The sequence below is a fragment of the Entelurus aequoreus genome, linkage group LG10 (genome assembly GCF_033978785.1).
Source record: "Entelurus aequoreus isolate RoL-2023_Sb linkage group LG10, RoL_Eaeq_v1.1, whole genome shotgun sequence".
Taxonomy (NCBI): Eukaryota; Metazoa; Chordata; class Actinopteri; order Syngnathiformes; family Syngnathidae; genus Entelurus; species Entelurus aequoreus.
The window spans coordinates 29,641,715-29,665,967 of record NC_084740.1 but is presented as its reverse complement, the minus strand read 5'-3'; the positions used below and the strand labels follow the sequence as shown (position 1 = coordinate 29,665,967).

The 24,253-nt window shown below is 38.8% G+C and overlaps 1 protein-coding gene across 1 annotated transcript in view; it reads right to left on the bottom strand.

The window, feature by feature from the left end:
• Positions 1–1,844: 1,844 nt before the first annotated feature.
• The window catches only part of LOC133659133 (uncharacterized), a 30,503-nt gene continuing 8,094 nt past the window's right edge, over positions 1,845–24,253 (bottom strand). The window contains exon 2 of the mRNA XM_062061868.1: positions 1,845–2,152. Coding sequence (XP_061917852.1) covers positions 2,041–2,152 — 112 coding nt within the window. The 3' untranslated portion in view covers positions 1,845–2,040. The remainder of the gene's footprint in view (positions 2,153–24,253) is intronic.

Here is a 24,253-nt window from a genome sequence, read left to right as displayed (position 1 = left end):
ATTAAGTGCGATTTATAGTCCGGAAAATATGGCAATTACATTTTATTTTGTGAAAAAGTGTTGATTTTTGCAAGATTGGGTTTTCGTTGGATCTTTTGGAACGGAGTACTTACGAAAACCGAGGTACCAGCAGTGTACTTGTTAATAAAAGACTGCTCGTTTTTTCTTTCCACTTTCTCATGCCTTCCAAAGAGTTAATAAGATTAAAAATGTTGCTTTCTTAAAGTAATCAGTTTCACAAAAATGAATTGACTCCATGAGGCTTTTTATTATTTAACAGATCACTAGATTACTAATAACACATATCAGTCTATTTTGCATCGCTTGTCCCTCTCGGGGTCGTGGGGGGTGCTAATGTCTGTCAATTATGTAAGACAATTAAATGAGCTCAAATATACCTACAAACAAGGCATACTGATGCAGTATGTACATTCAGTTAGCCTAAATAGCATGTTAACGTTGATTAGCTTGCAGTCATGGATTGACCAAATATGCCTGATGAGCACACCAGCAAATCAATAAAATCAACAAAGCTCACTTTTGTGCATTCACGCACAGCATACAACTTTTGGTGGACAAAATGAGACAAAGAAAGAGTGGCATAAAACACGTCTTTCTGTGACAGCATCGGAGAAAGTTCTACGATGAGTTCAAGGATCGCTGAAATTAGTAGGACAAAACGGTGTTTGCTAAATACTCTCATCAGTGAAGCATGTATAACATAAACAGTGGGATTCCTAACAATTAGGAAGGTTTGTGTATTCATTTTATTCTGTATTTATTTGTTATAATAATTATATGTATTATTTTATTTGCAATGTGTATGTTGTTGGATCATGCAGTATATGTTGATTTTGGATTGTTTTGTTTGTGTGTGTGAAGCACTTTGTGAGCTCTCCCTGTGAGAAGTGCTTCGTAAAAATAATTTACTTAACTCACAGCAACAACAAAAATGACGTAGGAAATAATTTAAAAAGGTGACAATATATAAAACTGTCCTTAATTGGATGGCCAAACAGTTTGTGTTTTGTTTCCTCTTTGACAGAGGGAGGCTCAAATAAATAATAATAGAAAAACAATCCTCAAGTTTAAACCCGGAAACCATACACAAATATACATTTCTAACAAACACTGATCTACTTGCTAATCCAGTGGAGCCGCATTGCTACACTGAACCGTGTGACTCATTTGCAGCTATTTTCGATCAGACAGACAATATCATCATGTTGCATATGAACGGCATTTTCATAAAGCGGGATTAGTTATCTAATCTGCCATGTGAGAGGGGATACAAGCCAGTCTCATCAGTATGGACATTTCAATGTGTGGTTAAAAGATTGCCTTTCCATTGTCATCTTAAACTCCTGCAACTTATTTATTTCTTTAGATCTAAAAAAAAAAAAAGAAGAAAGAAAGATACAAAAAAAGCACTGAATCACAACTGCTGCCTCAGGTTGTCGAACAAGGATGCACAGTCGAGGTTGTTCCTCACAGAACGTGTGAAAATGTATTTTTAAAAGTGTTAATCCTGATAGAAGTTGCACCTAAACGCTTCATTCCTTTTTTATTACCACCTTCTCCATATATTAGTATCATCACCAAAACATGTAAAGTCAGTCTGATTTAGAAGAGCTTCTTGGAGGGGTCAACATTCCCTTAAAAGGTCTCCTGTTTTGTATTAAATACAAATTTGCAGGTCCCAAACATTTTGATTAGTCTTTAAGGCCCCCTTGTGATGTTTTGGGAGTGTGAATTTCATTAAAAAAACATTGTGTGTGTCTGTAGCTTTATTATGAACAAACTGTTTGTCTGCACATGGCTAAAAAAAGAGAATGTTGTAACGGTACAGTGGGAGAAGGAGACGGCACAGAGGCGGGGACGTCGTTATCTTGCAGCGTGTTTATTAAAATACATAAATGACGTGTGTGACTAATCCAAATGTATACGGTGTGACTATGTGTAGCGATTATATGTGGAGTGTTACCGGGTGGTGTTGAAGGTGCGTGTTGAGATTGGTGCGGTCCAGGGATAGGCAGGAGGTCAAGCGCTGGGAGCGAGACGTGAGTCGAGATCCAGGAAGGCAGCAGGGAGTCCAGGGGGCATCCAGGGAGACAAGACACACAGTTCGAAACCAGGGGATGACGACGTGCTGCTGGATGACGACACAGGACAAGACACAATGGGCCCAATTCAGCAACCGTTCTTAAGAACAAATTTTGTTCTTAAGAACACTTACAAAGTTTTTAAAGAGATTTTTGTATTCACCAATGTTTTCTTAGCTGGGATTTGTTCGTAGGTAAGAACACAATCTAAGAGTGCCCCAGAGCACTCTTAGGGTGGCCTATTTGTTCTTAAATGTGACAAGTTCCCTTACTTCTATTGTCTAATGTTAAATTAATACCATAGATAGATAGATAGATAGATAGATAGATAGATAGATAGATAGATAGATAGATAGATAGATAGATAGATAGTTGGATAGAGATAGATAGATAGATAGATAGATAGATAGATAGATAGATAGATAGATAGATAGATAGATAGATAGATAGATAGATAGATAGATAGATAGATAGATAGATAGAGAAATAAATAGATAGATAGGTAGAGATAGATATAGATAAGACACACACACACACACACACACACACACACACACACACACACACACACACACACACACACACACACACACACACACACACACACTTAATCATCAATTACCGGGGCGTTGATTTAGTGATTGGTGACTCTTTAAAAGACCAACAGGCCTCTCACACCGTGTTGCAACTCAACTCATACAATGGCAATGCTTTTGCTGCTACTGCAAGATGCCGCAGATCGTGCCCTGGGGAGGGACCATGTAGACCTATTTGCCCAAAGTGACGAATATTTATTTGAACGCTTTAGGCTACCTCAGTGGTCCCCCCTTTCTTAAACTTAAGTTTTGACATTATGTAATTCCCCCGCGGGATAATAGGAATTTCTCTTGTGTAATCTGTTTTTGTTTTCTGTGTGGGTTTGATGTTCGGCTTTTCCGCCGGAATTGTGCCCTTATATGGGGAATTAAGGGTGTTTACCAATGCAAACTATGAAATTAAGGGTGTTTACACATGCATTTTGGGGAAATAAGGGCGTGTTTATATGCAAATTATGATAGACATGCACGCGTGAACCATTTGGCATTCAGCAACTTAAGAACAGCAGGTGGGAACAATTTGGCCGTTTAAGAACACATCATGAATTTGAATGGACTCCTCTTAGGTAATCACTTAGGAAGAAAGATAGGAGGAAAAGTTAGGAACTTATTGCTGAATGGGGCCCAATGAGCACAACGGAGAGGAAACAAAGTGCGAGGAAGCACATGAGCAAAGAAGCTAGAGACGTGTCAGGGTTACTGTACAGCTACAAGTAGCTACGTTCTGGCACTGGAACGCAGGACGCGCTGGCTTATGAAGCCAGGTGTCTCATCAGCGTCAGGTGTGTTGAATGCAGAATGATTGCGGGAGAAGAACACCCGTGGGCGTGTCACGAGGCGCGCTCAGTGGAGTTTATGGCAGAGTGAGAGGTGGCAGGTGTTTGAACCGTAACAAATATGGCTTCTATTGTTTTTTTTATGCGCTTCAAAAACTTTCTACAAATACAGTACACAAGGGCTACAATGATGAATTGATTAACTTGATTTAAAAAAAAAAAATATTTTAAATAATAAAACATTTTATATTATAAATATATTAATATTAATACAATTTTATAAAATTTAAAAAGTAAATAAATACAAAAATATTGTATTTATATTCTGTTGCTTTGATGACTTGTTGGGTGTGACTACTAAAAAAGAATGGTTGATGTTAAACCGCGTTGAGTGCCTAGAACTTTAAATGTGCCGACATTGTCAATGGCAATGTTTATTATAAAACAGAACAAAGGTTAAGGCAAATGCTCAGTGGCTATAAAATGTGGTTGTTCCGATTATTTGATTAATCTAACAAACTAATTGATTACTTGATTACCAAAACAATCGATAGCTGCAGCCCTACCGTACACTGTGACATTGCACTTCTCCAACATAACAGATCCCACATATCACATACAACTTAACATTAAAGAGTGGGGGAGTTAGCAACACTATCATAGCAATGTAAGCTACAGTGCTAACATTACACTAACATTTTAACAACACCGTGCTAGTTAGCCTATTAGCTAAAGGAAAACAAATTGGTTAAAGTTACAGCTCCCACCTTTGCAGTTGACTGACAGATAGTTGGTAGAGCTTCAAGCTGTAGTCTTACTCTCCGGGGCATGTATATTTAATACCAGTTAAGTGCCGCCAGATGATAAAGTCCTCAGAGAGTTAAGAGTGTATAGAAACATTTGGATTCATATTTTTTTTATACTTTTTTTGCAAGAGTCCCTTAATAAACTTCTGTCCTAAATAAATTAAAAACATGTGTTTTGGATGATTGTTTGATGGCAGTTTTATTACTTATAAAAAAAGCATTAAAGGAGTCATTATCCACATTGTAAAAATTAAGTAGCTGGGGTAATGGGGTAACACCAGGCCTAACTATACATACACTTGTATTAAAACAAATTTTGATGCGAAGTTGTATTTTTTGTTGGGTCAAATTTTACACCTAACAGCAGTTTAGGATTGAAAAGAGGCGAGTTGGGCTGCAATAAAGATGCCACAAATGTGCAACAAAAAGTATTTAAGCTCTTTGATATGAGGATGAGCAGTACTTAATGGACACCAATCAGAGGCAGCACAATAAACATTTATCGTGCAAAATACATACAAAAGTCAAAACTAGTTGGTTGTTAAAGTACCAGTAGAATGGAAAAACAAGTTGACTTTGTAAGCTTAATTGTGTTTCACTGTATACATTAAACCATATCCAGTTGTATTTAAAAGTATTTGAAAATAAGTTTAAACATCACAAAGTGCCACAATTTCAAGATGATTGAAGATTTTGCTCCAAATATCTTTGGTAATTTCTGTAGATTCGAAGTCAAATGGCATCAGGATGGGAATGCTTCTGCACTCTGACCATATCATCAGATCAGTCATACTGGAAATGTGCAACAATTGGAGAGAGATGTGCTATTTATCATTCACAATCCTTATGTAAGACAAGAACACATATGCTTGGCTTTTTTTTATGCATTTGATGGAATTCGTAAATGAATAGCAAACAAATGAGTCAACAGATCGAGGGTCCTCTTTTGCGCCCATCATACCCTCTAAAAAACATCCAGAAACCGCCAGCAATATTCCATTTATATGTCGTGACCTGAAAATTAACCAGATATGAGTGACATTATTGTTATTATAAGCACTAACGCAGACGGCCTATTTTGGCGGCGCATTGATAGCAGTGAGCTAATGCTAGCTTACGCTGCTATTGTAAACATGTTGAACCGGCAGCTGCTTCTGTTTTGTCTCAAACTTGCTAAAAGTAAATGCTAGATTATAATTCATGCATCTCTCACCTGGTAGTAGACAAATATGGCATACTTGCCAACCCTCCCGTTTTTAGCGGGAGAATCCCGATATTCAGCGCCTCTCCCGACAACCTCCCGGCAGAGATTTTCTCCCGACAAACTCCCGGTATTCAGCCGGAGCTGGAGGCCACGCCCCCTCCAGCTCAATGCGGACCTGAGACTGAGTGGGGACAGCCTGGTTTCACGTCCGCTTTCCCACAAAATAAACAGCTTGCCTGCCCAAAGATGTCATAACATCTAGGGCTTTTATAGAGTGCACAACTGCGCACACAACAAGGAGACGAAGCAGAAGAACGAGGAAATTACAGACATGGCGGCCGAAACGATATACTCATCATGAACGGAGAAGTTAAACAGGACAATACTGCCATCTAATGGATAGCCACTGGAACACTGAAATTCAAGTATTTTTTTTTTTCTATGTAAATAAAATAAAAAATAAAAAAAAAAATATATATATATATATAGCTAGAATTCACTGAAAGTCAAGTATTTCATACATATATATATATATATATATATATATATATATATATATATATATATATATATATATATATATATATATATATATATATATATATATATATATATATATATGAAATACTCGATTTGGTGAATCCCCCCACCCCCCACCCCACTTCCCGATATTGGAGGTCTCAAGGTTGGCAAGTATGAAATATGGCCATGGACCAAGAAGCTGGTCAACTTTCACGTCCCCCAAGATGGCAAAAAAAGACATGAAAACACTAGTTGGGGCAACTTTTTTTTAACCTTTTGTGAGGATTGCGTTTGATTCTTCATCAAAACGGAATTATGTGAGCGTCCCGTCAGTTGACATCCCAGGAAGAAAGGAAATATTACAATAAGTGTTTGTTTTATTACGGTTTATTATGTAATGTTAATCAATGTGTGTGTTTAGCACCTAGCAATGCTGCTGATGCTAGTGTTTCTGTTCATGTTGTGTTTTAGTTTAGGACTTCCTTAGTTCTGTTTCAGCTCCCCTGGGTTTCAAGGGAGCTGAAAGCTGAAAAGCTGAAAATGGCTCGAGAATCTCTGTGAGATTGATACTATTTTGATCATACTTATTTATTCACAAACTTTGTAAGTCTTTTGGTGTCATATATCAGATATGCAGTCGTGGTCAAAAGTTTACATACACTTGTAAAGAACATAATGTCAAGCTCAATTATTGTTTCATCTGACATCCAATGGACAAAGATAAGACCTTCTGAAGGAAAGTTCTGTGGTGAGATGAAACAAAAATGTAGCTGTTTGGCCACAATACCCAGCAATATGTTTGAAGTGTGAGTGAATTATATTTATATAGGGCTTTTCCCTAGTGACTCAAAGCGCTTTACATAGTGAAACCCAATATCTAAGTTACATTTAAACCAGTGTTGGTGGCATTGGTGTTGTTAGGCCTATTTTAGGGGGGCTCAAGCCCCCCTAAAATGTTCTTAAGCCCCCCTAAATAATTTGGTGTTTAAAAACAACTTTTTTTTTTTTTACAAATACATGCCGACATATATTTATTATAAAGTGGCCTGAATATGAGTTTAAATAAATAATCATATAACCTGTCATTATTTACTCAGTTTCCCCTCACTTCATAGTGTAAGGTAGAGAGCCTCTTTAGTGCGTCGGTATCCAATCCATTCCACTTGTTCATATAGAAAATGCCCACATCACTCAAAATCCAGTACGCATTTTCTCTGCGACCTTGCTTGCGGTCCTGCAGGTGTACGAAGCACATTAGCACACAGCACTGCAGAACAAGATACCTTGTGTCTGCAATTGTAAATAATTTAGTTTTTAAGTTTTGTGTTTCTTGTAGAATCTATATAAAGTAATATACATTAGCCAATCGTTAAAATAATGAAAAAAACATCATTAAATATATTTGTTTTATTGTATTGTTACATTAATAGCTGTTGTATTATTATAGGATGGCTTGTTAAACATTTCATAGGATTTTCAGAGGGTGGAAAAACCAAGACATTTAATATAACATGTAAAATGAATAAATACATAAATAGAAAAAGAAAAAAAATGGTTAAAAGCCATCGTCCCGGGGAGCATTTCATTTCGTCCCGTGCATTTTTTTTTTACCGTCCCCGGGACGACGGGACTACGTTAATCTCTAGCCCTGGAAGTTACATTTTATTGTTTGCATTATTTGTTTCAGCATTGCACTTTGAAGATGGTCCCTCAGCTCTTTGACAGCTTTGGCTCTTTTTCAGATCAGCAGATGGACTCTAAGTCTTTCTTATTTACAGTATATATAAAAGTTTCTCATTTCTATTCAGACTTCCATATATATTTAATTTCCTTAACGGCTTGCCATAATATATATATATAAATCTATTATATACAAGCCAAATTATCCCGATCCAGATATTACTTTAATTTAAGTAATCAAGTAATATTTCCAGGGCTTGAATTTACAACCATTTTAGTCACATATGTGCCCAAAATGTAATCTGTGCAACTTCAAAATATTTGGGAACAAACAATTATTGTATTGTGAGCGAAAGTGGTGGCATTAGCCTCTATGTTGTGAATGAATAACATAGAGGCTAATGCCATGACTTTCATTGTGTTTCAGTGTATCTTGAAGGATCATGCAAGTCATCGTTTCTTGTTGATGCTGTAAACAAAATGTCACTGTGCAAACCCATGTTTGTTGTTTTACTGAACACACATTGAAAATAAACCCACTGAAATAATAATAATAACAGTGATTAATTTCTAAGTCTTTATTAGCTGTTTGTGAAGTTTTGTGCTCTTGCACTACGTTCGCTCGCATCCTGTGCATCTCCTGGGGGCTAAGCCCCCCCTGTCCTTAAAAGCTAGTGACGCCCCTGGTGGGTGGCACTGGGAGCAGGTGGGTAAAGTGTCTTGCCCAAGGACACAACGGCAGTGACTAGGATGGCGGAAGTGGGAATCGAACCTAGAACCCTCAAGTTGCTGGCACGGCCACTCTACCAACCGAGCTATGCCACCCCGTTTGGATGAGAAAAGGTGAGGCCTTTAATCCCAGGAACACCAAACCTACCGTCAAGCATGGTGGTGGTAGTATTATGCTATGGGCCTGTTTTGGGCCTGGTGCATTACAGAGAGTAAATGGGACAATGAAAAAAAGAGGATTATCTCCAAATTCTTCAGAACAACCTAAAATCATTAGCCCGGAGGTTGGGTTTTGGGCACAGTTGGGTGTTCCAACAGGACAATGACCCCAAACTCCATCAAAAGTGGTAAAGGAATGGCTAAATCAGGCTAGAATTAAGGTTTTAGAACGGCCTTCCCAAAGTCCTGACTTAAACGTGTGGACAATGCTGAAGAAACAAGTCCATGTCAGAAAACCAACAAATCTAGCTGAACTGCACCAATTTTGTCAAGAGGAGTGGTCAAAAATTCCACCAGAAGCTTGCCAGAAGCTTGTGGATGGCTACCAAAAGCGCCTTATTGCAGTGAGACTTGCCAAGGGACATGTAACCAAATATTAACATTGTTGTATGTATACTTTTGACCCAGCAGATTTGGTCACATTTTCAGTAGACCCATAATAAATTCATAAAATAACCAAACTTTGTGAATGTTTTTTGCGACAAACAAGTATGTGCTCCAATCACTCTATCACAACAAAATAAGAGTTGTATACATTTTTGGAAACTCAAGACAGCAATGACATTATGTTCTTTACAAGTGTATGTAAACTTTTGACCACGCCTGTATATACCATAATAGCTTCAATATAGAGGGAATTTGTTTTTCCCCTCTGCGGGTACTTTAAGTCTTTTAAAAATTGGGAAGTCTTTTAAAAGTTTGATTAAAAAATAGTCAAAAAAAAATCAACCCAAGAGAGCCCACTGTAGCACTCGCAGTCCTTGCTCGCACTTCCTCAGTCCATTTGGCGTCATGCATGCCCAGACCTGGGAACAATAAGGGTCGCCAGAAGCCTGTACTTCATAGGCCAGGTTTGCCGTTTGCAAGCCGCCACACCAATGAACAGTGAAGTGGTTATGTGACGGTTTTGGCAGAAGCTCCAGCGTTCAAAAGCCTCAAGTACACTGTTGGGCTCATCTGGCCTGCTTTCTCCTCTGCTGACTCATATTCTCAGAAAGCTTTCACTTTGGGAGAAACTCCACTCACTGCAGCACTCATCTGAAGGCCCTTGTTCTCTGGCCTGCACAGTTGGCAAGATGGTCGCTCCATCGATCTCTGGGTTTATGGGCCCAGCACTCTTCCGCTGCCCCACCCTACCCCATTCCCCCGGGGTCTGACCTGCTGCTCATTTTATGAGTTATGATTGGCTGAGGCAGCTATCAGTCCATGCCTGCCAGGGGTCGGCATCCCAAAACGTTGAAAGAGCCATATTGGGCCAAAAATACAAAAACAAATCTGTCTGAAGCCGCAAAAAAATGAAAAGCTGTATATGAGTCTCATAATGAAGGCAACACATGATGTAAGTGTCTATAGTAGCTAAAATATCCTACTATCAAAATGACTATGTGTCGCAGGCTGAAGCAAATCTTCGTTGACAGAAATGTTGACATTTAATATTTATTCTACACATTTTACAACATAAGAAACCATAAGTAAATCAGAGGCTACTCAGAAGGTGAGATAACTCCTGGAAATGACTGGCTTCTAATGGCCAAAGCGCTATATAAATCTAATCCATTATTATTATTATTATTATTATAAAGGTGTAGATGTGTGTGTCCAAGTTATAGGAAACGGCAAGCTGTCTTCTTCTAATGGGTTTATTACAATCTTTGGCAAGCTAAGTAATGTTTTCTGTGGTCTGGAACAACATGAACAATATCAGAAAAGAAGCCAATATAACAATATAATACATATAATGTGTCACTAAACATGCAAAACTAAATTATATACAAAGAGAATAAAAGTAAAAGTTATTAAGTGAGCTCAAATATACCTACAGATGAAGCATAATGATGCAATATGTAAATACAGCAAACCTAAATAGCATGTTAGCATTGATTAGCTTGCAGTCATGCACAGACCAAATATGTCTAATTAGCACTCCAACAGATCAATAACATCAACAAAGCGCACCTCTGTGCATTCACGCACAGCATAAAATGTTTGGTGGACAAAATTAGAAGGAGTGGTAGATTTTACATGTAAACATACTGTTGCGTCACAGTCCACACTATGGTGAGTTCAATAACCGCCAAAATTAGTAGGACAAAAACGATGTTCACAAAATACTCTCATTAGTGAAGCATACACACACATATTCAACAGTGGGCTTTCTAACAAATGGGAAGGTTTGTGTCATGAAGATGTCAGACTCTCCCCAACTCTCACTACTTTTAAAACTAGACTGAAGACTTTTATGTTCACCTTAGCTTTCAGCTAAATCTTTTAATCTTTTAACTTTTAACGTCTGCACTGTTCTTATTTTTATTGTCTGCATTTTAATTTTGCTTTTATTTTCTTTCATTTCACTTTGTTGTCTGTGAAGCACTTTGAGTCTGCCTTGTGTATGAAAAGCGCTATACAAATAAAGTTGCCTTGCCTTGCCTTGCCATGTTGGCCCTCAAACAAAAAACACACTGAAACAAAACATTTTTTTAAAATGCTAGAGGGAGCCACTACGGTGGCACTAAAGAGCCGCATGCGGCTCAAGAGCTGCGGGTTGCTGACCCCCGGTCTACAGCAAATGTGTTCAACTCAAGGCCCGGGGCCAGATCTGGGCCGCCATGTCATATTATATGGCCCGCCAAGGCCTGGAAATAATACGAGTCATTAAAGTACCTTATCCTCGCTTACTAAATGTATTCGTTCTCTCCATTTGACATAAAAAAATGCATACGTACTGCATGAAATGTCATCTTTGTTTAACTTTAATATCAATGCAAGCAATACTGTATCTTCATACTTTCCAAATCGTTTTTAGGGTTAAACTAAAAACAAATACTTCAAATATCTGTTTGATCTATGACTCTAAAGCAAGTAATCCATCAAATTGTACACTGTAAAAATGACAGTAGATTTTATGGCGAAATTTACGGTGTTTTCTTCCAGCACGTTACTCCACATTGAAAACAACTCTGTAGCTGTTTCTTACGGGGAAAATTCTGTCAACTTAGTTGTTCTTTGCTTTAAAATCTACACTTGTTGTTTTTACCGTGTGCTATTGATAACAGAAAAAGGATAGCGCATTTTGTTGATGGTAAAACACAGGGAGCTCTGTTGCCAGAATTTAAAAAAAAGAACAAAAAAACCCACAGTGGTACAGTTTTTACGGAGCCCCTAAAGGGACATGGGGGAAAAAAAATGTTTGGATACGTATCTCGTGAGCACGAGATAGTTTCTCGTATGCACAAGAAACATATCTAAAAAATATTTTCCCCATGTCCCTATATGTTTCTTGTGCTCACGGGAAACTATCTCGAGCCCACGAGAAACTTTTGCGTGAGCACAAGATAGTTTTTTCGTGCGCACGAGATACATATCTAAAAAAAAAAAAAAAATCTCCCATGTCCCTTTAGGGGCTCAGTAGTTTTTGTTGTAAAAAAACACCATAGATTTCACAGTAAAATTCTCGCAAATAAACTGCCAGTTATTCCCGTAAAAACACAATGGTATTGTTTTTCAATTTAGCGTAAAATGTATTACAACAATTGCTGATTGCGTTGCCAGATGTACTTCTTTTTTTTTTTACAGCATGCGTTAAAATATATTAATCAAATGTACAGGGGAAATGCATATATCATAGTACATATTATTCATATAGTACAAACCCCGTTTCCATATGAGATGGGAAATTGTGTTAGATGTAAATATAAACGGAATACAATGATTTGCAATTCATTTTCAACCCATATTCAATTGAATATGCTATAAAGACAACATATTTGATGTTCAAACTGATAAACATTTATTTTTTTTGCAAATAATTATTAACTTTAGAATTTGATGCCAGCAACACGTGACAAAGAAGTTGGGAAAGGTGGCAATAAATACTGATAAAGTTGAGGAATGCTCATAAAACACTTATTTGGAACATCCCACAGGTGTGCAGGCTAATTGGGAACAGGTGGGTGCCATGATTGGGTATAAAAACAGCTTCCCAAAAAATGCTCAGTCTTTCACAAGAAAGGATGGGGTGAGGTACACCCCTTTGTCCACAACTGCGTGAGCAAATAGTCAAACAGTTTAAGAACAACGTTTCTCAAAGTGCAATTGCAAGAAATGTAGGGATTTCAACATCTACGGTCCATAATATCATCAAAAGGTTTAGAGAATCTGGAGAATTACTCCACGGAAACCAACATTGAATGACCGTGACCTTTGATCCCTCAGACGGCACTGTATCAAAAACCGACATCAATCTCTAAAGGATATCACCACATGGGCTCAGGAACACTTCAGAAAACCACTGTCACTAAATACAGTTTGTCGCTACATCTGTAAGTGCAAGTTAAAGCTCTACTATGCAAAGCAAAAGCCATTTATCAACAACATCCAGAAACGCCGCCGGCTTCTCTGGGCCCGAGATCATCTAAGATGGACTGATGCAAAGTGGAAAAGTGTTCTGTGGTCTGACGAGTCCACATTTCAAATTGTTTTTGGAAATATTCGACATCGTGTCATCCGGACCAAAGGGGAAGCGAACCATCCAGACTGTTATCGATGCAAAGTTCAAAAGCCAGCATCTGTGATGGTATGGGGGTGCATTAGTGCCCAAGGCATGGGTAACTTACACATCTGTGAAGGCGCCATTAATGCTGAAAGGTACATACAGGTTTTGGAACAACATATGCTACCATCTAAACGCCGTCTTTTTCATGGACGCCCCTGCTTATTTCAGCAAGACAATGCCAAGCCACATTCAGCACGTGTTACAACAGTGTGGCTTCGTAAAAAAAGAGTGTGAGTACTTTCCTGGCCCGCCTGCAGCCCAAACCTGTCTCCCATCGAAAATGTGTGGCGCAATATGAAGCGTAAAATACGACAGCGGAGACCCCGGACTGTTGAACGACTAAAGCTCTACTTAAAACAAGAATGGGAAAGAATTCCACTTTCAAAGCTTCAACAATTAATTTCCTCAGTTCCCAATCGTTTATTGAGTGTTGTTAAAAGAAAAGGTGATGTAACACAGTGGTGAACATGCCCTTTCCCAACTACTTTGGCATGTGTTGCAGCCATGAAATTCTAGGTTAATTATTATTTGCAAAAAAAAAATTAAGTTTATGAGTTTGAACATCAAATATCTTGTCTTTGTAGTGCATTCAATTGAATATGGGTTGAAAAGGAATTGCAAATCATTGTATTCCGTTTATATTTACATCTAACACAATTTCCCAACTCATATGGAAACGGGGTTTGTATATATTTTATCTCAGGGCAGCCATAACTGTGATGAAAACCAGTTTGACACCCCTTGGGCCTCATGTTCAGAGAGTTGCGTGGCTCTTCTACTAAATATTGACGTACGATCAAATCCAGAAAATGGCTCAAACCAGTAAAAATCCAGATGTATGAAAGCGTTTGCACGCACAAATCCAAGCACATTTCTTTGTTGAAATTGCAATCTGTAACGGTACAGTGGGAGAAGGAGACGGCACGGAGACGGGGACGTCGTTTAGCTTGCAGCGTATTTATTAACACACAAGAATGATGTGTGTAACTAATCCAAATATATGTGCTGTGACTATGTGAGACAATTATATGTAGAGTGTTACCGGGAGGTGTTGAAGGTGCGTGTTGAGATAGATGCGGAAGTCCAGAAAGGGCAAGGTCGGCTCGGAGGTCCAGGGACAGGTGAGTGGTCAGGGGCTGGAGCGAGGCGTCGTTGTCCGGGGGGCAGGTGTGAGGTCGAGATCCGGGGAGGCAGCAGGAAGTCCAGAGGGAATCCGGGGAGACGCGACTGGCACAAGTAGCTACGTTCAGGCACTGGAACGCAGGACACGCTGGCTTAAGAAGGCAGGGGAGTAGGGCTGGGCGATATGGCCTTTTTTAAATATCTCCATATTTTTAGGCCATGTCACGATACACAATATATATCTCAATATTTTTCCTTAGTCTTGAATGAACACTTGATGCATATAATCACAGCAGTATGATGATTCTTTGTGTCTACATTGAAACATTCTTGTTCATACTGCATTAATATATGCTCATTTTAATCTTTCATGCAGAGAGGGAAATCACAACTAAGTCAATTAACCAAAACTGTATTTATTAAACAGTTATTAAGCAGTGGCACAAACATTCATGAACATTTCAAAACAGAAAGTGCAAGATTGTCAGAGACATTTTAAAACAAGCTATTAGTGCACTTTTGTGCATGATGTCACTAAGATGACATATCAAAACAACACTAAATTAAAGTGCACCTTTTGTACAGAACGCCACTACAATAGTTTAAAACAAATAAAGTGCACTGTTGTGCATGATGTCACACAAGATATTTCAATAAGTGTCAAATAAAAATGAGCTGCATAATAGGAAATCAAATAGTGTATGTCCTTCGCTATGTGGTAGGTTCCTGCAGACGTTATCTCCTTCTGTTGTTGACCTTTTTTTTTCTTACGGTGTTGACATTCCCGCTTGAAGCCAAACCACCGCCAGACGATGTACCCCGTGCTGTTTTTCTTGGGAATTAATTCTTCCTTCATTTGTTATCAGATTCGCACCTTCTTTCTCTCGTATTACCACTCGCACCACAGCTAACGTTACCCATGCCGCTACCTCTCTGCTCCGCGAGGGCGTATACGTATGTGACGTTTGTGACGCATGTAAGAAGGTGCCCTTTTATTATGTCTCTGTGAGAAGGAGAGACAACAAAGAGTGAGAAACACCTGTAGTGTAATGCCCGCAGCTAAAAGCAACTGCGTGAGAACGTATACTCTAATATCACTATATAGTCATTTTCTATATCGCACAGAGACAAACCCGCGATATATCGAGTATATTGAGTATATCGATATATATCGCCCAGCCCTACAGGGGAGTTCTGATCAGCATCCCGGTATGATACGTAAAACTTTAGAAGGGTGTGACTCTGATTCCCCTTGATAGAAATGTAATTTGTGTAACTTAAAACAAAATGTGCTCATACAGTACACCTGCTGGCCCCAGCGAGATATGACAAAAAATAATTTAAACATCCATAAAAATGGATACGAACGACCTTGACTCTTGTTTGATTACTCAAGGTACTCTTACAATATACAGCCGAGGACTGCGACGGTCTTGAGTGTGCCGAAACCTTTTTTTGCTGCTGCCCGCTGGAGTCACAGGAAGACATCGTGGCGAAATAATCGTTGAGATAAATGAATGTATGTCCTCACAAATATGAATATGAATATGAAGCATTCAATGCATTAGATTGTGTGTCCTTGCCTTGATCTTTTTCATCAAATGTGGCCAAGCCCGAATGTCAGGGGGGAGGGGTTGTAATTGTGATCGTTTATCTGTCTCTGATGTGCACATCAATCAATCTGAGGAGTAAAAGTCAGCACTTATTTATGTGAACTGTTACCCAGCATCGCTTATGTGTGGAGCTCAAGTGCCCACAGCCTGTATTTCCACGTCAACGTCGTTTTTTTTTATACATCTCACCTTTGCCGTGAAAAAGGGTGCACGGCAGGTTTTTTTGTGCGTATGCAGGCTCGGTGCATGAGGCCCCAGGTCGAAAGTGTTCAGCCGTGTCCTATAACACAGTGGTCCCCAACCTTTTTGTACTTGCGGACCGGTCAACGCTTGAAAATTTGTCCCACGGACCGGGGGGTGGGGGTTATAGTAAAAAAAAAGATGGTTTTTTTTTTTTTTTTTTGGTCATAAAGAAATACAATCATGTGTGCTTACGGACTGTATCCCTGCAGACTGTATTGATTTATATTGATATATAATGTATATATTATAAAATATATAAACATTTTTATTTTTTATTTTATTTATTTTTTTATTAAATCAACATAAAAAACACAATATATACATTATATATCAATATAAATCAATACAGTCTGCAGGGATACAGTCCGTAAGCACATATGATTGAAAAAAAATATATATATATTTTTTAATTTCTTGTGCGGCCGCGGCCCAGTACCAATCGGTCCACGGACCGGTACCGGGCCACGGCTCGGTGGTTGGGGACCACTGCTATAACACAAGCATGCATGCATGCAAAATGTTCAAGAAAAGTCTCACTCTAACTACAAAAGTAATGGAACACAAGTAAACATAAACAAAAATAAAAAGATGAACATGCATGTAAACACATACCGTATTTTCCGCACCATAAGCCGCCCCGTGTTGTAAGCCGCACCTTCAATGAATGGCATATTTCAAAACTTTGTTTACCTATTAGCCGCCCCGTGTTATTAGCCGCACCTACGCTACGCTAGAGGGAATGTCAAAAAAACAGTCAGATAGGTCAGTCAAACTTTAATAATATATTACAAACCAGCGTTCTAACAACTCTGTTCACTCCCAAAATTGAATGTGCAAATGTGCAATCAGAAAAATAGTAACACTCAAAATAGTGCAGAGCAATAGCAACATCAATAACTCAACGTTGCTCATACGTTAGTGTCACACAACACACAAAATAAACATTTAAAGCTCACTTTCTGAAGTTATTACTCATCCACAAATCCCTCGAATTATTCTTCTTCGGTGTGCTTCACTTGTTTTTTGACACCATCTGTGATGTGGACGCGCATGGACTCGTAGATCAACAGGGACGGAGCTACGTGAAAAAAGTCACCCGGTCTCTTCGCTCATTTTTTCTTCATCCATCCATCCCTTCGAGTTAGCTTTTATGATGACGCCGGCTGGAAAGTTCTCTTTTGGCAAGGTCTTCCTTTTGAATATCACCGTGGGTGGAAGTTCCTGGCCGTTAGCATGGCACGCTAGAACCACAGTGAAGGACGACTTCTCATTCCCTGTGGTGCGAATATTCACCGTACGTGTTCCCGTTGTATCCACAGTGCGGTTCACATGAATATCAAAAGTCAGTGGAACCTTGTACGCGTGTCTCTTAGTAGGAGCCATTTTGTGGTCTTTACAGAAACACACAAATGAAATGAAACGTAATATCCGCACGCTTCTTCTTCTACGGGGGCGGGTGCTCACCTTGGCGGTTGCTTACAGTAGAAGAAGAAGCGCTTCCTCTTCTATGGGGGCGGTTGCTTACCGTAGAAGAAGAAGCGCTTCCTCTTCTACGGGGAAAAAAGATGGCGGCTGTTTACCGTAGTTGCGAGACCTAAACTTTATGAAAATAAATATTCATATTAATCCATATATAAGGCGCACCGGGTTATTACCCGCACTGTCAGCTTTTGAGAAAAATTGTGGTTTTTAGGTGCGGCTTATAGTGCGGAAAATACGGTAATTGTTTTCACCTCAGAGAGTATCGCGCAGTATACCCGTACCATTTTTAACTCTAAACTTTACATAATATAATCATGCATTTTCTAATCTCACAATGTCATTTTGGAGAAAAATAGCACAATTTGTCATATTTACATGTTAGATGGAACAATTCCGTCAAATTATTTTCACAAGGCTTGGTACTGTATTACTGTATTTTCATCAAGACCTGAATTTGAGTCAAATATTTGAGCAAATGAAGTAGAAGCAAATGTACCTCCAAAATGTTTTCATACACTTTTTCAACCTGGTGGTACTTAACTGGGCTAAAATGATTTCTTAGTGCAGTGGTCCCCAACCTTTTTGTAACTGCGGACAGGTCAACGCTTAAAAATTTGTCCCACGGACCGGGGGGACAAATTATTTTTTGTCATAAAAAAATACAATCATGTGTGCTTACGGACTGTATCCCTGCAGACTGTATTGACCTATATTGATATATAATGTAGGAACCAGAAATATTAATAACAGAAAGAAACAACCCTTTTGTGTGAATTTGTGTGAATGAGTGTAAATGGGGGAGGGAGGTTTTTTGGGTTGGTGCACTAATTGTAAGTGTATCTTGTGTTTTTTATGTAGATTTGATAAAATTAAAAAAAATTAAAAATAAAAAATTATTGTGCGGCCCGGTACCAATCGATCCACGGACCGGTACCGGTGGTTGGGGACCACTGTCTTAGTGCATTGTGGCTATATGAAAGGGTGTAGAGTTGTACGGTATACGGGTATTAGTATACCGCGATGCTAATACCTGGGATTTATACCTGGGATTTATATAGCGCTTTTCTAAGTACCCAAAGTCGCTTTACATGTTAAAAACCCATCATTCATTCACACCTAATAAATCATTTACCGCCTCTGAAAAGTACCGGTACACCTAACGTCCACTGTAATGATACCCAGTACAGTAGCGTATCTCGCCGATACTACTATGATTACGTCGATATTTTTTGGCATCACAACATTTTCTTTCGTTTTTTTAAAAATTTATATTATGTTTATAAACTCAGGAAATATGTCCCTGGACACATGAGGACTTTGAATATCAGAATCAGAATCAGAATCAGAATAGTTTTATTGCCATTGTTTGAGAACGGGTTCACAAACTAGGAATTTTTCTTGGTGCAATATATGACTAATGTATGCAACTACTTGGTATCGAATTGATACCCAAATTTGTGGTATAATCCAAAACTAATGTAAAGTATCAAACAACAGAATAATAAGTGATTGTTACATTTTAATAGAAGTGTAGATAGAACATGTTAAGAGAGAAAGTAAGCAGATATTAAGTGTAAATGAACAAGTAGATTAATAATTAATTTTCTACCACTTGTCCTTAATGATTTTGACAAAATAATAGAACTGCAAACGTCAGCAGCTAAATTAGGAGCCTTTGTTTGCTTACTTACTAATAAAAGACAAGTTTTCTTGTATGTTCACTATTTTATTTAAGGACAAACTTGCAATAAGAAACATATGTTTAATGTACTGTAAGATTTTTTTGTTAAAATGAAGCCAATAATAAAACATTTTGTGGTCCCCTTTATTTAGAAAAGTACCGAAAAGTATCGGAATAATTTTGGTACCGGTACCGGTAACAAAATATTGGTATCGGGACAACACTAAAAGGGTGTGAAACAAAAAATAAAATTGAACACGGAAAAAAAAAAATTCAGTTCAGAGTAACACAATCAAAATAGAGCAGTAATTTACGAGTTAAGATGTGTAGTGAAGCCAAACCTATTTTTATTTCATTTTTTTTTTAACAAAGCTGTCCTGAAAATTTTAAAAAGTATGTGCCCCTTTTTCCATCTTTGCCAGGTGTACTATACCTGTTGTATTTGTATGATAATTTCACCGTCTGCAAGATGTACGATCAATATTTCGAAAAAGAACACAACGGAAGACAATTTGAGTTGTGCATTGTTTCACATGCCTTTATACAGCCAGGTGATGGCGCTATACCCTCAGTAGCAGATTTCATCCAACGGTAGAACAAGAGTTTATTCAAAGGTGAAACCACTTTACACAATCACGGTTAGTGTTTTACTGTCACATATAATCCTGAGCAACTTCAAATCGGGTATGTAAGATAATTTTCCTCAAAATATGATAATTTTAAGCTTCTGGTATGATCATTTGTCAAATTCCTACATTGAAACACTGCCCTTTTCTTAAAAGTGAAGGAGATGATAGATAAATATTTCTCAGGTTTGGCCCTCATAAACAGGACCGGGTGACAAATATTACTGTTAAAACATCAATAAAAAGCTGTTTTTGCATAATATGCTGAAACATTTTCTTTGTTAAATTTACTTACGTAACTTTTTGGATAATGTGTATTTGTCAATGTAGTTTTAAAGGCCTACTGAAACCCACTACTAGCGACCACGCAGTCTGATAGTTTATATATCAATGATGAAATCTTAACATTATAACACATGCCAATACGGCCGGGTTAACTTATAAAGTGACATTTTAAATTTGCCGCTAAACTTCCGGTTCGAAACGCCTCTGAGGATGACGTATGCGCGTGACGTAGCCCGGCGAACACGGGTATGCCTTCCACATTGAAGCCGATACGAAAAAGCTCTGTTTTCATTTCATAATTCCACAGTATTCTGGACATCTGTGTTCGTGAATCTGTTTCAATCATGTTCATTGCATTATGGAGAAGGAAGCCGAGCAAGCAAAGAAGAAAGTTGTCGGTGCGAAATGGACGTATTTTTCGAACGTAGTCAGCCACAACAGTACACAGCCGGCGCTTCTTTGTTTACATTCCCGAAAGATGCAGTCAAGATGGAAGAACTCGGATAACAGAGACTCTAACCAGGAGGACTTTTGATTTGGATACACAGACGCCTGTAGAGAACTGGGACAACACAGACTCTTACCAGGATTACTTTGATTTGGATGACAAAGACGCAGACGTGCTACTGTGAGTATGCAGCTTTGGCTTTTTTTTGCGTATGTACGTAACTTTTTTAAAATATATAAGCTTTATGAACCTTGGGTTAGGTGAACGGTCTTTTGGGCTGAGTGATTGTGTGTGTTGATCATGTGTTTGAATTGTATTGGCGTGTTCTATGGAGCTAGGAGCTAGCAGAGGAGCTAGGAGCTAGCATAACACGTACCGTACCGTACGTGCGCGTCACGTACGTAACTTTTTAAAAATATATAAGCTTTATGAACCTTGGGTTAGGTGAACGGTCTTTTGGGCTGAGTGATTGTGTGTGTTGATCGGGTGTTTGAATTGTATTGGCGTGTTCTATGGAGCTAGGAGCTAGCAGAGGAGCTAGGAGCTAGCATAACAAACACGCAGGTGTTATTATGCAGGATTAATTTGTGGCATATTAAATATAAGCCTGGTTGTGTTGTGGCTAATAGAGTATATATATGTCTTGTGTTTATTTACTGTTGTAGTCATTCCCAGCTGAATATCAGGTACCGTGAGTATGCAGCCTTGGCTGCTAAACATTCGATAACTTGACCGTATGTGCGCGTCACGTACGTAACTTTTTAAAAATATATAAGCTTTATGAACCTTGGGTTAGGTAAACGGTCTTTTGGGCTGAGTGATTGTGTGTGTTGATCAGGTGTTTGAATTGTATTGGCGTGTTCTATGGAGCTAGGAGCTAGCAGAGGAGCTAGGAGCTAGCATAACAAACACGCAGGTGTTTTTATGCAGGATTAATTTGTGGCATATTAAATATAAGCCTGGTTGTGTTGTGGCTAATAGAGTATATATATGTCTTGTGTTTATTTACTGTTGTAGTCATTCCCAGCTGAATATCAGGTCACCCCCGGCTCTCACAGCATCTTCCCTATCTGAATAGCTTCAACTCCCCACTAGTCCTTCACTTGCACTTTACTCATCCACAAATCTTTCATCCTCGCTCAAATTAATGGGGAAATTGTCGCTTTCTCGGTCCGAATCTCTCTCACTTCATGCGGCCATCATTGTAAACAATAGGGAACTTTGCGTATATGTTCAACTGACTACGTCACGCTACTTCCGGTAGGGGCAAGCCTTTTTTTTATCAGATACCAAAAGTTGCAATCTTTATCGTCGTTGTTCTATACTAAATACTTTCAGCAAAAATATGGCAATATCGCGAAATGATCAAGTATGACACATAGAATAGATCTGCTATCCCCATTTAAATAAAAAAAATTCATTTCAGTAGGCCTTTAATGCAACATACTTTTTACTTTTACTTTTACTTTGTGAAAAAGAAACACTACTTTTACTCTGAATCTCATTCTGATTGCGAAATATATTTGCTGTTGTGATAAATATAGTTAATAACTATTGATTACTGCTTGTTTAGAATTGTTAGATTTCTTCCAGCGGGCAGTGTCACATGACTCCATTTCACAAATCAAACAGAGCCTGTCAGTCACATGACCGCACACTGTGCAAAGTGACATGACCTTGACAAACGGGCTCTTCAATGTTTACTTAAAAACTAGGAAAAAGAGCATTTATATCATGCTCTGTCATATGTCAGTACAAATGTTCAACTTTTGAGCCTGCTAAAATTCCAATTGCAACTTGAGAAAACATTTTGCGGTAAGCTGTAGATGTTTTTTTATATATATTTCATATACTAACATTAGCGCTGTTATAACGTCATAAGTGACTGTACAATGACCTGTCATGACACGTTTGAATAGTATTTTGCATTATTTCCTGTTTGTAATTAAGATACTCACCTGCTAACAATCATTAATCAGGAGGTTTCTTATGCCACTCCGGTCCAGAGGACGGTGCTGGATCATTTGTTTTGCTTAGCGCTTCATACAGATTTTTGCGCTCTGCATTTTAATCAATCAATCAATCAATGTTTATTTATATAGCCCTAAATCACAAGTGTCTCAAAGGGCTGTACAAGCCACAACGACATCCTCGGTACAGAGCCCACATACGGGCAAGGAAAACTCACCCCAGTGGGACGTCAATGTGAATGACTACGAGAAACCTTGGAGAGGACCGCATATGTGGGTAACCCCCCCCCCCCTCTAGGGGAGACCGAAAGCAATGGATGTCGAGTGGGTCTGACATAATATTGTGAAAGTCCAACACATCAGCGAAAGTCCAGTCCATAGTGGGGCCAGCAGGAACCATCCCGAGCGGAGACGGGTCAGCAGCGTAGAGATGTCCCCATCCGATGGACAGGCTAGCGGTCCAACCCGGGTTGGGAGCAGAGTAGAAAAGAAAAGAAAAGAAAAGAAACGGCAGATCAACTGGTCTAAAAAGGGAGTCTATTTAAAGGCTAGAGTATACAAATGAGTTTTAAGATGAGACTTAAATGCTTCTACTGAGGTAGCATCTCTAACTTTTACCGGGAGGGCATTCCATAGTATTGGAGCCCGAATAGAAAACGCTCTATAGCCCGCAGACTTTTTTTGGGCTCTGGGAATCACTAATAAGCCGGAGTTCTTTGAACGCAGATTTCTTGCCGGGACATATGGTAGAATACAATCGTCAAGATAGGCAGGAGCTTGACCGTGTAGTATTTTATACGTAAGTAGTAAAACCTTAAAGTCGCATCTTAGGTGCACAGGAAGCCAGTGCAGGTGAGCCAGTATAGGCGTAATATGATCAAACTTTCTTGTTTTTGTCAAAAGTCTAGCAGCCGCATTTTGTACCATCTGTAATCTTTTAATGCTAGACATAGGGAGGCCCGAAAACAAAACGCTACAGTAATCGAGACGAGATGTAACGAACGCATGGATAATGATCTCAGCATCGCTTGTGGACAAAATGGAACGAATTTTAGCGATATTACGGAGATGAAAGAAGGCCGTTTTAGTAATACTCTTAATGTGTGACTCAAACGAGAGAGTTGGGTCGAAGATAATACCCAGATTCTTTGCAGAGTCGCCTTGTTTAATTGTTTGGTTGTCAAATGTTAAGGTGGTATTATTAAATAGATGTCGGTGTTGAGCAGGACCGATAATCAGCATTTCCGTTTTCTTAGCGTTGAGTTGCAAAAAGTTAGCGGACATCCATTGTTTAATTTCATTAAGACACGCCTCCAGCTGACTACAATCCGGCGTGTTGGTCAGCTTTAGGGGCATGTAGAGTTGAGTGTCATCAGCATAACAGTGAAAGCTAACACCGTATTTGCGTATGATGTCACCAAGAACCGAACCCTGGGGAACTCCGCACGTTACCTAAACATAGTCCGAGGTCACATTGTTATGGGAGACACACTGCATCCTGTCAGTAAGATAAGAGTTAAACCAAGACAAGGCAAAGTCTGTCATCCCAATACGCGTTTTGATACGCTCTAATAAAATATTATGATCAACAGTATCG